General features: G+C 39.3%; 1 protein-coding gene across 1 annotated transcript in view; it reads right to left on the minus strand.

Annotated features, from left to right (window-relative positions):
• PEX3 (peroxisomal biogenesis factor 3) overlaps positions 1-17,058 on the minus strand; it is a 23,194-nt gene continuing 6,136 nt past the window's right edge. Inside the window, exons 2-12 of the mRNA XM_080616472.1 lie at positions 14,789-14,920; positions 12,759-12,840; positions 9,073-9,116; positions 7,770-7,894; positions 6,346-6,412; positions 6,191-6,245; positions 5,766-5,922; positions 4,590-4,660; positions 3,686-3,808; positions 2,111-2,207; positions 1-1,744 (exon numbers count right to left, since the gene is read on the minus strand). Coding sequence (XP_080472598.1) covers positions 1,661-1,744; positions 2,111-2,207; positions 3,686-3,808; positions 4,590-4,660; positions 5,766-5,922; positions 6,191-6,245; positions 6,346-6,412; positions 7,770-7,894; positions 9,073-9,116; positions 12,759-12,840; positions 14,789-14,920 — 1,037 coding nt within the window. The 3' untranslated portion in view covers positions 1-1,660. The remainder of the gene's footprint in view (positions 1,745-2,110; positions 2,208-3,685; positions 3,809-4,589; positions 4,661-5,765; positions 5,923-6,190; positions 6,246-6,345; positions 6,413-7,769; positions 7,895-9,072; positions 9,117-12,758; positions 12,841-14,788; positions 14,921-17,058) is intronic.

A 17,058-nucleotide genomic window follows, 5' to 3' on the forward strand; every position in this document is an offset into this window, starting at 1 on the left:
CTCCGATGTTTTCACTTCATGAAAGGCGGGCTGTTGTTAGAGGATGGAATGAACCTCATGAAAGCTAGAACTAGTTTGAAGCTCTGCCTACAATTTGTTTCTTTGAACTTGTGTGAAAAACTGAGCATTGACCTCGACCTCTCCACTTAGTCAGTTTCTTGCCAAGTTATAGGAAAGGGGGAAGGAAATAAGGGAAACCAGGCACTGGATTTTTAAAGCCATGAGAAAGAGCAAAGCTAGTTCAAGCCAGCATTCAAATGTCAGTTGCTCAGTCATCTACCTTCTTCAATGCAAGAAATCTTGACGTCCACAAAACTGTACAGTAAAAACTGGCTGTTTTAGAGAAAAGAATAAACTTTTTTTCCAGTTGTGTGCATCCAGTGGCAGTTGGAGTTGAGCAGGGTAGTGCATCTGCATTACTCTGAAGTAATTCTATCCATTATTGAGATACAAGCAAGGTGGAAGAGGGTTTGGCTGTTTTATATAATAATATGGTTAAAGCCTGACTGTTTACAGCCATTGTTTTTGACCAATTACCAGGGTGCCTCCTGTGAACAATAAGCCAAAACATGTACTCCAATGACAAGCTTTTTTATAAATGAGAAATTAACAGGAGTTGCCAGGGAGCCTCAGTGTTGGCCAAGAGACATCATTTTAAGCAGAGGGGTAGACTGCATCTGACTTGCAAAATTCCCAAGCTCATATAGGTCAGGATTTGGAGGGACAGACCTGCAGTGTGCAGTTTGCAAGGAGGGGGAGGTACAGGACAACAAAAAGCATAAATTGTTTCAGTGTAGATATTAAAGTTTTATTTTTCCTGAGTAATGTTAATAAGTGCAAAATGATTACTGTATAATTTATGTTCATTCTTACAGGATTGTAAGTGAAGGGCCAATGGAAGCTATTGGCTTTCCTGCTGGTAATGTTAATACACACACAAATTTTACATTAAAATATTTTATTACAATACAGACAATTAGGCTCAAAATTAATAATACAAATTAAGATAAAATATTTACAATGTGTACAGTGTAGCTGTTTGAACAGCATAAACAAGAGGGCTTCTAAAAATCCACATTCGTTTAGTATTAAGTAACAGTGAGAACAGTTCACTCCTTGCCACCCCCCCCCCAGCTTGTTCAAGAAGAATGTGCATCAGTTGGCAAAGGCTTTCTGAAGAATGACTCTTTGGACTAAGTTAAGGAAAAAAAAAGAGTTTTCCTTTATGAAAATAAATATGTGAGAGAAGAAGAAAGCAGCCTGACTTCATTTTGCTACTCTGTGCTATTCATAGGTTACTATTCATTAGTATTCTCCAAAACATAGGCACCTCACACAATAAAATGGGGTTATTAAAAAGTGACTGGTAACACTGCCATCTGATGCCCTTCAGAGGCAATAATCAAATTAATTATGGAAGAGTTTGAGCACTTTAAAAATAGAAAAGTCTTTACATACTCCTGTTGAAGGAAACATTGTATTTTTAATGGGTGCTTGAAACTGACACTATTAGAGCAAATAGGGGCTTACTCCCACTTTTTTCAGCATGTTCTTTCTGCTGGTCTGCCACTCTTACACTGTTACAAAATTAACCAGAGTCTCATCAGTAGTCACAAGGGATTTATTATATATACACAGTCTATCCCTATGAGTGTGCAGTTCATTTTTCTAGTTGCTGTGGGGTACTAAAAGCTTCATAAACATTAGCAGCAAAATCTTTCACTTGTTCCATCATCAACAGGTCCTGGAAGAAAGTTAAAGAATAAATGTTCTCAAACATACCCAGCACTATTCTGGTTTTGCTGCAGTACATAATTCATCATGAGAAAAGCACCGAGCACTCCCACATAGGCCTAACTCAAATTTCTTGCTTAAGCAAGGTTTATGAGCAGAACCTTTTTGTGCTTCTGCACAGGTTAGCAGAGGGAAGAGGTTCTAGAAAAATACCATATTTTTGGAAGATACAAATTTACAAAAGGTTACGCCAATTGTTTCTACTTTATTTTAAAGCCACTGAAATGAAACAGTGTGAAGCATGCTGTGAAAAAGAAATATACAATGTTCAGTTCTGATTTTTACTTGAGATATTTTAAATAAGCAAGGTTCTTACCTGAACAAAGTGACTGGGCGTTTCACTGCATACTGAATGGATCTGTCCGTTGATTATTGGAATTATCTTGGCTAAAGGAAGACTGACACTGGAAAGACTAGACAAGAACAGAAATACTGACCTAGACCTGCTCTGACATTAGTAAAGCCACTAAAATAGGATCATTATAATCGCAATTACTACTTCAAAAGTAACAGTTGAAAAGCTGCAAAGTAAAACGTACAGATGAAGGTTTCATTCTCTTATTAAGCCTTTCATTTAATACAAAGAAGTACCAGAGTGAATTTCAGTTGGTGCTCTTGTTACACGTAGTTTCACATATGCTTCTCATGCAACAGAAGCATGGGTTAGCCAGAGTCTTTACATGTGTATGTATGTAAACAGATGTGCTGGTCTATAATCTTATGCTATTTCAAACTCTAAACCAGTCTTAGGATAGACAACTGAACTAAAGCCTTTGGGATACTTTAAGTGATGTAAATAGTAGATATTAAAATAAAACCATTACTCTGAGAGCCATCAGTTATTACAATAAACATAAACCCAGTTATTATTCAAGGTTTTAACATTTTAGAAATCAGATTTCAATGATTTGAACTCTGCGTTTGGATTTTTAACACTCTTACTGCACTGTAACTTATCTTCAAAATAAAAGCTCTTTTTAAGCAGTCTTCTAGGAAGGAGGCACAAGATCCTGAATGTTAACATCTTTCTTCCAGCACACCAGTGAATAACCTAAAGCTCCATAGATGCGTTAGGCTACATATCTGAAGGGGGGCTATAGGGATGCTGGGGATGGACTATTCATTAGGGACTGTAGTGACAGGACAAGGGGTAATGGGTTAAAACTTAAACAGGGGAAGTTTAGATTGGATATAAGGAAGAAATTCTTTACTGAGAGGGTGGTGAGGCACTGGAATGGGTTGCCCAGGGAAGTTGTGAATGCTCCATCCTTGGCGGTGTTCAAGGCCAGGTTGGACAGAGCCTTGTGTGGCATGGTTTAGTGTGAGGTGTCCCTGCCCATGGCAGGGGGGTTGGAACTAGATGATCTTAAGGTCCTTTCCAACCCTAACTATTCTATGATTCTATGTATTTGGAGAGTCACGGTAATGCCACTGTCCTTGAGAACTGCAGTAACTAGCAGCCAGAGTGGGGCGTAGAGCTTCTCTGCTCCAGGCAGGGGAACACCACCTTCCTCAGTGCCTCAGAGAAGGGGTACTGCAGTACAGCTTTGAGCAGTCATCACCAGTGAGGTAAATCCTCCTTAGCTACAAAGGCAGTTTGCCTGCACAGTGCTCAGGAGAAAAGGGAAAGTTAGAGATCTTCTGATTCCTACTTTTAGATCTGCAGGTAATGGTGGAAAAGACACCTTACATAAATTCTAGGAAGAAACACACAATACCCCTAGCTGTCTACTTGACCAAAGTGAGGAGACTATATTTATTCTTGATGAGCACAGAAGCAGAATTATTTCTAACATGGGAACTTCAAGTAGGCAGGAAAATCACTGTGAGCCTTTTTTGGAACTCCCTGTGAGCCCAAAGTAAGTGAACTGTAACAAAAGAAAACATTTACCTATTTACAGAGCCGCTCTGAGAGAGGTCCTGTTCAGTAGGTCTAAAAAACTCTGCCATATTGTCCAGCAATCGACTGAATCCTCTGTTTAAACACGTGCTCAAAACTGTACTGAAGTCTGGACTGGAAAAAAAATAATAAAAAATAAAAGGTCTGATTCCTGGGATTTTTTTTTTTTTTTTTTTTGAATTAAAAACCCCACAAGTGTTCAGTGCTACAGACATCCCTGTCCCTCCCACATGGAAAGATGCATGACCCAGACAGAAGGCCACCAGCACAGCCACCTCAAGAAAGACCAGCTCCCCAGCAGACCAATCAACAACCTAAGCTCTACCGTAAGATTGTTAAACCCCAGGTACATCTAAAGCATTTCTCTCTTACTAAGTAACAGCATAAGAGGGTCTTACCGCATCCTTATGTGCCCCAGACCTCCAGCAGCTAAACTGTAAGTTTTGCATTTGGCTCAATTCCCTCCTATTCCGTGTTTCTTACACAAGCCTCACTTCAGCAGCACTCCAGTGAAAGGATGCACACACCCACTCAAAGCCATGCATTAAACAAATTCTGGTAAGCCCAAACTGATGTTAATTTTATCAAAGCAGTAAATCCAATAAAATGACCCTCAATTTACACTGCTTTAGGAGAAGAGAAGAACTGCTCTGTTCCTGCATGACTACAGGAAAGGCAAGGAAGAGGTAAGGGGGAAGAACATCCTGGTCATCCCATTAAGGCAGGATTATTTCTAATAAATTTGGAAAATCCCAGCCTACAGTTAGTGAATATAAAAACAATGCAGCAAAGCGGTCACATTTCACAAGTCAGAGATGACAGGTTCTCATATGAAAGTGATTGTACATGAACAATACTGAGGAGTTTAATATGAATACAGGATATTGCTCTATACCTTTCTAGCATATCTCTAGTTTCATTAAGCAATTTAATTGTAGCAACGTCTCTTTCTGTGAGTCCACAGGCCTAAAAAAGCAAAGACAGACACTGTTTAGTAAGACATCCATTGGCAACTGTAAGAATAAGAGTAGAAGCAGAAGAGTTTTGTACTGTGGAATTAAGATGTATAAGTCAAATCTATTGAAAGGATTTACTGTCATGAATCGGTTTATGATTTATGTTCTAATTTCCATTTTAAGTGGTCACTGCAGGGTTTTTCCCCTTAAAAATAGTATTAGCAGGAAATACCAGCCTAATTGTGCAAAGTATTTTTTTTCCACTTCTGACCTCCAAAACTGAAATAAACCCTGCATATCAGCTTCAGTTAAAGGGATAAAAAGTTAAAGCACCGTGAGGCACTGGAATGGGTTGCCCAAGGAAGTTGTGAATGCTCCATCCCTGGCAGTGTTCAAGGCCAGGCTGGACAGAGCCTTGGGTGGCATGGTTTAGTGTGAGGTGTCCCTGCCCATGGCAGGGGGGTGGAAGTAGATGATCTTAAGGTCCTTTCCAACCCTAACTATTCTATGATAAGTGCATGTATTCACACACGGAACCTAAGTTTCTTCTTTATATTAGCATAATACCACGTTAAGAATGAGTTTTTTCCAACTTGTGGTGTGGGTAGAGACAAAACACCTTTAGAAAATCACTTTAACCTTACCACTGAGATTAGATACACCTTTCTCTTGACTCCTGCTCATTTTCCAGCCCAAAGCACTGAAGTATTCCAGCATACCATCACCTCCCTGTACATTGGCCAAGATGCTACAGCTGTCCCTCATCTTTGCTGGTACACAAGTGCCAGCTAAAGCAATTTAGCTTAGGGCTGAGTTAAGCTGCATTGTGTTACAGAGCACATTCCAGGCTAAATGAAGTAACTGGGCTGAGTTTCTGAGCTCAAAGATGATATTCCAAGGATGACACTTGTTTTCAATGACATCTGAAAAAAGTACAACTTTGCCTCAATTAAAGAGATAAGGACACTTGATTTATGCAGGAAGAAGCATCACCAGTTATTGAAGATACAGGTGCTGTGGTACAACTGCAGGGACATTATACACCCTTCCTCCCCAGAACAAACAAGCAATGCAGACTGAAAAAAAAAGTAGCTGAAAGAAACTGAAACAGGTACCTGTGAAGTCAAGGGGTTTTCTTCATCTGGCATCAGATAACGACATAAGGGAGAGTAAGGTGCAGTCTGATCTGAATCTTTATGTTCTACTATATTCCTGATATCTTTAAGTTTCTGTTCCAGCTCCAGAAGAGATAGGGTGTGCTTAAGGGAAATACTGGGAAGGAAGAAGATGACATTAACTGCAAAATTAATAATGATGCTTTTCCTCCTACTGGTAATGTGTTCACAATTAACAGGATCCCAGTCTGCTATATTGGTTTGCCCCAGCAGATGTAGCCTGCTGTGATTAAAAACACTGTTTTGGAAACAGTCAATAAACCTTCCTTTTTTTTTTTTTTTGATTCTAATAAAACTCATTGTTTTGGTAACAGTCATTCACAATAAAACTTATAAGCTAACCAGAGAGAAATACAAACTCTTACCTTCCAAAAACTTTGTGCACAGCTTGCTTAACAATAGTTATCAACTCAGTCAGTCCTAAAAGGAGGAAAGTGTCAAAATTATTCTAATGATCTGCTCAAGTCCAGAAAAGCAGTAGAATTTTTTAAGTGTAGCTAGCTTATAATAAGCACCATACCATCTCCTAAAAGGTGCTGAATACTTGACAAATATTGCTGCTGAACTTCAGGAGGAGCCAGCGGTGTCTGTGGAGGAAAAAAAAAACCCAAGTCCGTGACATGTCAACAGAAGAAAGCAATGCAAAAATAATTTCAAACTGGTTGTGACCAATTTCCTCCCTCTTTACAGTCCCTTGCAGCAGGTGGATTCCCCCATTTCTCAAGCAACTCTCTAGCATCTGACTCTCTTCCTGCCATCAACCCATGAATCTTTAAGTCCTTTGGCAATCTCTTCAGTACTATACAGATCTTCCATCTTCAGTGGCACAGAAAAATCTCTCACTTTAAGTTCACACATAGGAAAGTCTCTTTAAAAACTGCATTACAGATGAAACTAGACCCTCCATCACCCCAAAAATTAAACCTAGTGGAACAGGATATTTATGTCTAACCCTAACAAAAGCTTTTCCGATACAAGCTTCCAGGAACTGAGACAGGATGAGGCCAGTTTGCTCCAGAGGAATGCCTCAAGGGTTGGCCATATCAACCCACTTCTCTATTGGAAAAATAACTGGAAGGAAACATGTTTCTAGTCCAAACTCACCTCACCCTTTTAAAAAAAGCTTTTTCAGGTTTTGCAAAGTGAAGCACAACCTCCATCAACCCTGATGAAAGCTTTTCTCAGAACCTGCCTTGTCATGCTGTTCTTTGACTCTCAGAAGGAGCTATCACAGGAGGGCAGATGCGAATTAATCAAAGTTTGTATCCATTATTTTCAGACGAGCTATGCAATCATTAGAAGATCTTACTCTCTACAAGGGGTATTTGCTTACTGCGGGATTCACCTATTTTTATTGAGCAGTGAGAGTTATAGAACACAAACAAAACCCAAGTCTTCTACCTTGCTTGGCCCCACCAACAGACATTCACGTAGATGGCCTTTGGGAGTTACAAAAAAATGTCAAAATTTCAAAGACAACCTTTTTCTTCTACAATCCTAGGAAAATCTGACTTGGGGAATTAATGTATGTGCTAGGAAGACCTAAGCACTTGGATACATTAGCATGAGTGATCCATGGATATGTACTTACATACATGTGCATGGATCATTCACACAGTATTACTGTTTCACAAAAAGATAAAGCAAAGAAGTTATTTTATGTTGGTCTTTAGGTAAGAATTGACCTTTTTTAAGCAATACAAGCGCAGACAAAAGTACTCTTCAATATTGCTAGCATTTTGTTAAGCAATAGTATCACCAAATCATCCAAATCTAGAGGCTATTAAAATACATCAATATAGCTTACTTTCAGTAATACTTCCACATCTCCCACTCTTATGAGAACTCTTGGTTTCATTCTAATACTCCTGAGCCATGCCCTTTTTAATCTTTCACTTCCAAGAAAGTGGATGTTCTACTTTTGAAACAAACCAAGAAACTTACTGTGCCATTTTTGCAGAGTGCAGCATTATCTAGGTAGATGTAACCGCCAATAATATTTAACTGGACTCTCAAAAGAACTACGAGCATACAGGTACTATATACAGCTACAATGCTTCTTGTGAAACCTGGAAAAGAGCCAACAAAATAACTTCAGTCAAAGAATGAAGGGTAAGCCAAGGAGTGCGCGCGCTCTCCAAGTCTCAAGTAGTGCTGGTGATTTTTAAGTACAGTCACATCACATTTCACTCACTGATTGTCACAACACATCTTTTTACAACACACACCCAAGATGATCATGAGTTGAATGGAGTTGTAGCTGGAGCTACATCTAAAGTGTCCTATTTAAAGTCCTATATTAACATCATTTTTCACATTACAAGTTGCTCCAGAAGGAAAATGGATATGCTGTGAAACCATCTTTCTTCATTAGGCCAGGAAATACATGCCGTATGTTAGCCCTCATCATGGAACTGAGACACAGAAAGCATAACAGCAGCTTGGGAAGAAAGCTACCTAAGGCAGGAGCAGCTAATATCTATAGAAAGAAAACTAAAATGAGCATCAGCTACCAGGCACTAGGCAACAGAGGACATGTGGAAAAAGTGACATGAATGAATATGGATGAGTGCTGAAGAGCACAGAAAGAGAGGAGACGGATTAAAAGTAGGATCTGTAAAAGTGGTGTGAAAAGCGGAAACAAAACAAAGGGAAGACAAAACCAGGGAGGTGGCAGGGATAGCAAACGGTACCAAGGAATCAAAACTAGTAAAAAAAGCTCAGTAGTATTTCACTGAAAAATTATTTGACCTTGCTATTTTTCATTCCCTTCCACTGCTATTTCTTCTTCCCTTTTCCAAGATGAACTAAGGTGTCCATAACCACTGTGATGGCAGTTCTCTTCACCAGGTCTGAAAAGAGGAAACTGCTGGCCATGTAAAAGCTGGCCAACATTCTGATCAACGCTTTCTGTTAGGTTCAACAGAGAACTTTCTGAAAAGCCAGGTTGATTTTTCTGTGATGGCACAGAAAGATCTCACAAAGTTTCCTTGATTAGGGTAACATGAAGGCCAATAAAACTCTTCACCTTCATCTCTGGGCTTCTAAATTCCCCCAGGGCTATGGAAAATTCCTTCATGAGGAGGTTTTTTTTTTGGAGGGGGAAGGTTTGCCAGGTAGTGTGTTACGCTATCTTCATATCTATTGAAACAACAACCCAGTGTAAAGTCCGCTTTTTAAAGGATGTGAAAGACATTTTAAATTTATGCTAAATATTAAGAAGATGGAATCTTTCATTTCCACTTACTTATGATCTTTAAATCCTCCCATATTTCTAACTTGTTTGCTGGCCTGTGGGAAAAATAAACGGAAATATTAAACATTTAAAAGTAAATTTTCCTGGGAAATAAAGAAGTATGTTAAATGAAATAGCAGTGCTTTAGGGCCAGCTCATTTAGCTACCATAATTATTCAGATCAGATTCATGTCTACACTGATTTGCCTCATTCAAGAAAGCAGTATATAAACCATACAATATGAAGTCACAGGAAAGCTATTCAAATTTTAATCAATAAATGTAGTAGTCATGTCATTTATACACTTACATTACCAATTTTGAGTTAAACTATGCTAAGTGGTCAGAAAAAGCCCGCTGATGGTACACAGTGGTCTTTTCTGAGGCTTTCATCCCCCTGTATGTTTAGACGTCAGTTCAGTAGGGCTTCCTGTATCTACCTGTGCGCAAGTGCAGGGTCAGAATTTCTATTTCCTACCTTCTTGCAAGATTTAGCTTTGCCGGATGTAGTTTTAAATTTCGGATTTGATTATCAAACCAAAGTGATCATGATCATCTGTGCAAAAGAAGTCTTGTGCCATCCACACAAGCACAAGTTGATCTTCTTGTGTTGAGGCAGGTTTACTTTTATCTGACCAATTCCGAAAATCTTATACATTCTGCAGTCAAAAGAGCAAGACTGTAGATTGCACAGATACACCTGAATTGCCTAAGGTACATTGCAGATTTAGAACTACAATCCAGAAGTAAAGTTTGCAATATAGCTGCAGTAGCAGAGATAAGACTAACCATGCAAAAGGTTTCATCAGCCATTCTTGCCTGTTAAGCACTGTCAGAAAATAACAGCTACTCTATATTTGCCATGGAAGAAACATATTGTGAAAGTCACTTAGAGAAACATTTGGTAATGTCTTAGGATCACAATTAACACTTAAATATTTCGGGCACGTAGTTCAGATTAACCCACACTTTACAGTAACCTAATTTATAAAAAAATAATATCCTTTTCATGAGGAATAATTTCTTTACAGGCACAACCTCGTGCACTTTGGCATTAGTTTGACCATTGTATCACTTACATAAACAATGACTTTTCAAGCTCGCTGCTATTAAATAATGCAAATGAACTGATATATTGAACTATAAAGTCTGCTACTCCAAAAAGCAGAGAGACAGAGTAATGAAAGGATAGCTGGAAGAGATACGTGGATCCATGGCACATACAAAACCAGTTTACACATTTCTCTTTTTGCAAGCTAAATCAATGGTTTTAAAAGCTATTCTAAAACAAAACAAAGACTGTTAAAAAATATATAGTAATATTTCCATAGATAAAGCATGTAACAGGACTCAAACCCACATTTGTTACTTATGAGTGGCAAGGTTTCCATGCCAACTGGAGAGAGAAAGAAAAGCCAATACATCAGCATCAGCCAACTACATTTGCACCTATTATGTCAAAACATCTTCTAGAGCTCATGCTCATGAAATTTTTCCTCACAGCTTAAAGCATCACCCAGGTAAGGCTCTGCAAGTCTGCAAGTATTAAGCTTAACAGTGGGAACAGCTTTTCCAATCTTCATATGCGGCAATTTACGAAGACTCAGCTGCTCAACTTTTATTTCACAATTATTAATTTGGAAAACTATTACCAGATATGGAAGCAAAAAGCAATGCAAACAAAACCCCAGAGGTTTAGAATAAAGCAAAATGCTGAATTAGTGGGAGATATGCAACATCCGCAAGGCTACAGCAGGAGATACTTCACCTCATCTCATTCGATCACACTGCTTTGAAAAGAGGACAGATAGAGCAAGGACATCTGTGTCCTCGTGTGCCACCAAAGTTTCTGCTTTCAAAGTTTCCCTGGAAGACTGAAGACTTCAGCCTGCTTACACATCCCTACTCTACCATCGGCCGCCCCAGATTACTAAAACAACATACAAAGTTTTAAAATGTAAGGAAGTGAACAAACTTTAAGTTAGCTTACCTAAGCCATAACACAATCTTTAACACAGATCCATAACATGTTTCTCGCAGCCCAGAAAGCCAACCGTATCCTGGGCTGCATCAAAAGGAGCGTGAGCAGCAGGTCGAAGGAGGTGATCCTGCCCCTCTACTCTGCTCTCGTGAGACCTCACTTGGAGTATTGTGTGCAGTTCTGATGTCCTCAACATAAAGGACATGGAACTGTTGGAACAAGTCAAGAGGAGGGCCACAAGGATGATCAGGGGACTGGAGCACCTCCCGTATGAAGACAGGCTGAGAAAGTTGGGGCTGTTCAGCCTGGAGAAGAGAAGGCTGCGTGGAGACCTCAGAGCAGCCTTCCAGTATCTGAAGGGGGCCTACAAGGATGCTGGGGAGGGACGATTCCATTAGGGACTGTAGTGACAGGACAAGGGGTAACAGGTTCAAACTTAAACAGAGGAAGTTTAGATTGGATCTAAGGAAGAAATTCTTTACTGTGAGGGTGGTGAGGCACTGGAATGGGTTGCCCAGGGAGGTTGTGAACACTCCATCCTTGGCGGTGTTCAAGGCCAGGTTGGATGAGGCCTTGGGTGATATGGTTTAGTGTGGGGTGTCCCTGCCCATGGCAGGGGGGGTTGGAACTAGATGATCTCAAGGTCCTTTCCAACCCTAACTATTCTATGATTCTATGATTCTATGTTGAGGCATAACATAGATTATTTGAGAAAGAGGAATCTTTAGGGACATTGAGAAAGACAAATCTCCACATCTACTATTTTGTGTATTCAACAGCAATGGCTCTCAAAAGTCTTGTTGTTTGGAGTAAATACTATTCAATTACAGTTGCAAATTCTCAGATAATCTATTATAAAAGCATCATTTTGGCTGTAATTCCCACTTTAAACAACATATTGTGTTGCCTTGTTGTGAGAGTTCTTTTACTGAAACAAGACAATGCCTATATAGATATTCTATTAAATGCTGGACAGCTGAAGTTACAGCTATATAAGCAAGCTAGCGGGAAGCAAACCAGAGGCAGTCTAGACTGAGTCAGAAACCTTGTGTTAACTGCCTGCATAATACTTTTACTCTGTGACAAATGTCAAGTGGCTTACTCTACTTTCAAGGTATACTAGATGCACTTAATGATTTTTAAAAATACGCTATTTGTTTCTGCAGCCACAAGCAAACCAGAGGTGTTTTCTGACCAGGAAGCACTCTTCTTAATGTCTGACATGTCCCTATTTGTTCTACTTCAAAAAAGGAAAAAAATAAATTACTTCTCATAGCTTATATGCATTTGCAATTTCATCCTGGATACTTTCCATTACTACTCATGTCTGACCTTGATGAGATTACATAAACATTTTTACAAACACAACATCAACACCTCAGTCAAGATACTCTGGCCTGTTTAAGAGAAAACTATGTACTTTCACCTCCTATCTTATAAGCACTTCAACAAAACCCATGGCTCTCACTGCACCATCTTAAAGCAAGCATTATTTCTTGTCATGTCTGGAAGATGCCAGCCATATCTATCAAAGTACACCTAACATGACACAAAACATTTATGCAGTGATTCCAAAATAATTCAAGACCAGTGAGTCAACGGGACACAGAAACAAAATCTTGCAATCTCTCTACATTATAAATAATTTGAGAAAACCCCAAAAATATCTTGTGTTCAAAACAAGTGATCTTTAACACAATTATCAAAGCAGTCTTACCTATTTTTAAGAAGAGATGTGAGACTCTCAGAATTTAATTGATGCATTAAGGCATCCCTCAGTGTTGGAAGCATTGACAGCACTGTTATTAAAAAAACAAAACAAAACTGTCAACATCAAAATAATCATCATAAACCTATCCCCAGCTCTCACTGCTCTAATGTAAATGCCATTGCTCAACAGGCAAAGCTTGGAAGACAAGCAAAATATGAAACCCTGGGAATCCTCTGAAGTGCAATTACCTGTGTGCCTCTGATGAGCTGCGGCACAATGCTCCCCTTACGTTGCTATATGTCTTTGTTGGCTCCAGCTCAGATATGGGCTCATATCCTGCGTATACAAGCCTTCAACACCCCTCAAGAAAATCTGGTGAAAATCTACACTGTCTCATTTCTCCAAATGAGAAGATCTGAGGTTTGTTTTTTTTCCAACAAGAGAAGCACAGAAAGGTATGTATTACACAGAAAGAAGCTGCTGGGGAAAAAATCCTTACTTTCAGAATATTCAATGTCCAATCTGCTGCTAAATGATGGGAACAGAAAATGGAAAACAAGCATGCACAGAACGTAATAAATACCAAGAGCAAAGTATGAAAAATCTTGACAAGAATGCATGCTGCCAGACAGAAGGTACTTTGTACAAAAAAGAGCAAACAAAATCTTAGCCCCTGCAGTAAAATTAAACCCAGAACTACAAAATGGAAAAGATTAACCTGAAATACCCATCAGTCAGGGTAAACAAGGTGCACAGAAAGCATTTGCAGCCACTCAAGAAACCATTATAAATTTCAACAGGAAAAGAAAATGCTGCCCAAATTGTATTACGGAAATAGTTTTGAGTGGCCTATATTTACAAAAATGACAAGGATTTTGTTAAACTCTACTCCACCATCTCCTCTCCAGAAATCCAAAGACCACTAATATGTAATATAAATACTGTCATATTGTAACATATGTATTGTTGTAATATAAATACTTCTACTTTTTGCTCCCCAGCTAGTCGGGTAACTTTTAACTGTTAAAATGTAGGGAACTATTGGGCTGACATGCTTCTTATTTGTAAATCAAAACATACCCACCAAGCTCTCTGTGTGTAGCTTATTAACAACATGCTGTAATGAATAAAATAAACCTGCTGCAAATTCAGTATTGTTTGAATCTGGGTGCTGGTGTCACACCTTAATAGCACACACAGTTTAGAGAAATACACAAATGTCTTGAACTGACAAAAAGTTGTAACCTGCATGTATAGCTGTATGCATTATAGATGACTCCTAGGGTTCAGCATGACCCCTAGAAATCCCTCCAATCCTCTGTTCTTCAGGTTGTTTGCATTATCAAAACTGCTCTATCTATGCACTTGCCGTGGTTTAAGCCCAGGCGGCAAACCAGAACCATGCAGCTGCTCTCTCACTCCCCCCCACCTTCCTCCGCCCACTCCCAGAGGGATGGGGAGAAGAATCGAAAGAATGTAACTCCCATGGGTTGAGATAAGAACAGTCCAGTAACTAAGGTATAACACAAAACCACTACTGCTGCCACCAATAATAATAATGATAAGGGAAATGACAAGGGAAAAGAATACAAACACTCACCATTCGCTGACCGATACCCAGCCTGACTCAAGCAGTGACCTTCCGGGTAACTACCCCCAGTTTATAAATTGGGCATGATGTGCTGTGGTATGGAATACCCTTTGCTTAGTTTGGGTCAGGTGTCCTGTCTCTGCTTCCTCCCGGCTTCCCCTCCTCCCTGGCAGGGCATGAGACTCAGAAAGTCCTCGGTCAGAGTAAACATTACTGAGCAACAATTAAAAACATCGGTGTTATCAGCGCTGTTCCCAGGCCGAAAGCCAAAAACACAGCACTGCACCAGCTACTATGAAGGAGAAAAATGACTGCTACTGCTGAACCCAGGACAACACTCGTATTTAAGATTTTGAATTCACCTACATTTCTTACTCTTCTTCCATCCTGTCATTATGTAGTATAAATCCCCAAATCAAGAACAGCAGCTATTTCCTTGTCTTACCTGTCATATTGCACGTCCTCTGATTACTTTCAAAATGGTACTGCCTTCGTGCTTGGGCGATGTATTCAGCTGCCTCCCGCTCCTGGATTTCTCTGATTTTCTTCTGCCCATATTTTCCCAGTAAATAGACACCTGCAGAGAGATTTTCATATCATAAACTGCTTTAAAACTGTAAGGAAGGCCCCTTTAGCCCCTTTCTTTAATTTCAAACAATAAGGATGCATAGCATTTTCTGGGGATACGGGGGTCTCAAGTATTTTAATACCAGTTGCCACAGTAATACTCAGAAATAATGTTTTCAAAATTAACTGCCAAGGGTAATGACTTGAATCAGTATAAGAAACTTTTCTGAGAAGAAATATGTCTTTCAAAGAAGGCATTCTTTGTACTACTGCAACGTGAATAAGTACTGAAGAGACTGAAGCAAATATTGGGAAGGGAAAAAATGTAGGATAAAAAAGAACAGAGAAAATAAACTGCAATGGCTAGAGGTCTGGAGACAGATGAAAATTTTAGTTTTTCTTTTTAGAGATATATTTCTAAAATTAGCAGAAGTTGAGATAAAACTCGTCTTAAAAAAATCACAAAAGAAAAATGCTAGAGACCAACACTTTCTTCATTTGGCCCTGAATCTTCTGCAGGAAGAACCTTGGTTTCAGTGTCCCTCTTATTTCTTACGATGCCTGGTTCCTACTCTCCAGCTCCACTATCCTACCCTTGTGGATGTGATCATCCCTCACCACCCTTACTATGAGTCTCCATTTCCAGGAAGACCCACGAAAAAATTTTGCCCTGTATTTTCTCCTCTCCCAACATGCCTCCCTTTGAAGTTTCCAACTTCCCACACCATCACAGGTCCAGAGAACTCTCCAGGCTGCCCACAGCCCTTTCCTCATCACTGTCCTGCTTTCTTAGCCATTGTTCTAGATACCACTACATATTCTAGGCCTACTCTCAGCACTTTTGCCCACTGCCAGCAGCTTTACATTAATATCTCCTCGTCCACCTGGGGCTTCTTATAACACCTCCTGCATATCAACTTAATTTGCTGCCTCCTGTAGACACTGGTAGCAGCAGTTACCTATTTAGGTGCAAAACAAGCTCTTTCCTTGTTCTCCCATGAAAGAATTCCGGTGGGTGGGGATGGGTGAAGAGCTAAAAGGAAGGAACAAACCCAAGCAGAAAATACTATTGTACAAGTTGACCATCTTCCGTCTGCCAGGGAGCAATCTCCTAAGTACTGAAACTCCTGTACAGAGTGTCAGCTCTGCCGCTGTCAATAATGGGGCACTAAAGAAATCTGGGTCTTAAAATAAGTCTGTATTTTTTTCCACCAAGCACTTTCAAAAGTGGTAAACACAGAGGCACAGAGTTTTCTTCAAAGCTCAATTTTCGCATTTCAAAGTTAATATCCGAGTGAGGCATTGAAGAGTTGTTGAATGCTATAAGTTTTAAAACTGATTTTAAAAGCCCAAATCACCAAAACAATAGCAACAACAAAACCCCAAACCAAACTCCCCAATATTTTTAACTCAGTTACATTGTTAGGTCATTACAACCTTTCAGTACGCTCTCCAAAACTATCGTCACGATTTCAAAAAGCTTGTCAACTTTGTGCAATATTTATTGCAAAAAAAAAGAACCAACCTCCAGCTATTCACACCACCATTATGTTTCCTAATAGGCAACTGCAAGCCAGACCAGTCTGGAACAACCACAGGCACTTACATTTATTTTCCAAAAGTCTCGTAAATAAAAATGGGGAATCACTCTCTCTTGCTTCAGTCTTCAGGCCAACCATTTGCCATGTGGAAGACTCACCTCGTTAGATCCAAACTTTATTATCAGGGCTAAATATACAAAAAATGAAATTCAACTACTAAATTATCAACCAGAATGAGACTTAATAAGTAACAATTAGATCACTTTTACCTAAAAAATTAAGAATTCATGCCAAGAATATCTATTTAGAAAACAACTGTCAGGTTGCTGATTTTTTTGCCCAACAACTATTTTTCTAGTATTAGCAAATAATTTTTGAACACAAGATTTTTCCAATCATTTTATCCCACCACATTTTTCACATTACATTTACACATAGTCATTTGGAGAAATGACTATTTTTGCTTATTCCTCCTCCAAACCAACCCCCCTCTCCCACCCCCTCAATAAATAAATCCTTTAACTCCAGGTTTTGTGGCAGAAAAGTCATGAATATACACAGGACGTAGGCAGACATGCAAACAATTCAAGAAGAATCATGTGCCTGC

The sequence above is a fragment of the Psittacula echo genome (genome assembly GCF_963264785.1).
Source record: "Psittacula echo genome assembly, chromosome: 4".
Classification (NCBI taxonomy): Eukaryota; Metazoa; Chordata; class Aves; order Psittaciformes; family Psittacidae; genus Psittacula; species Psittacula echo.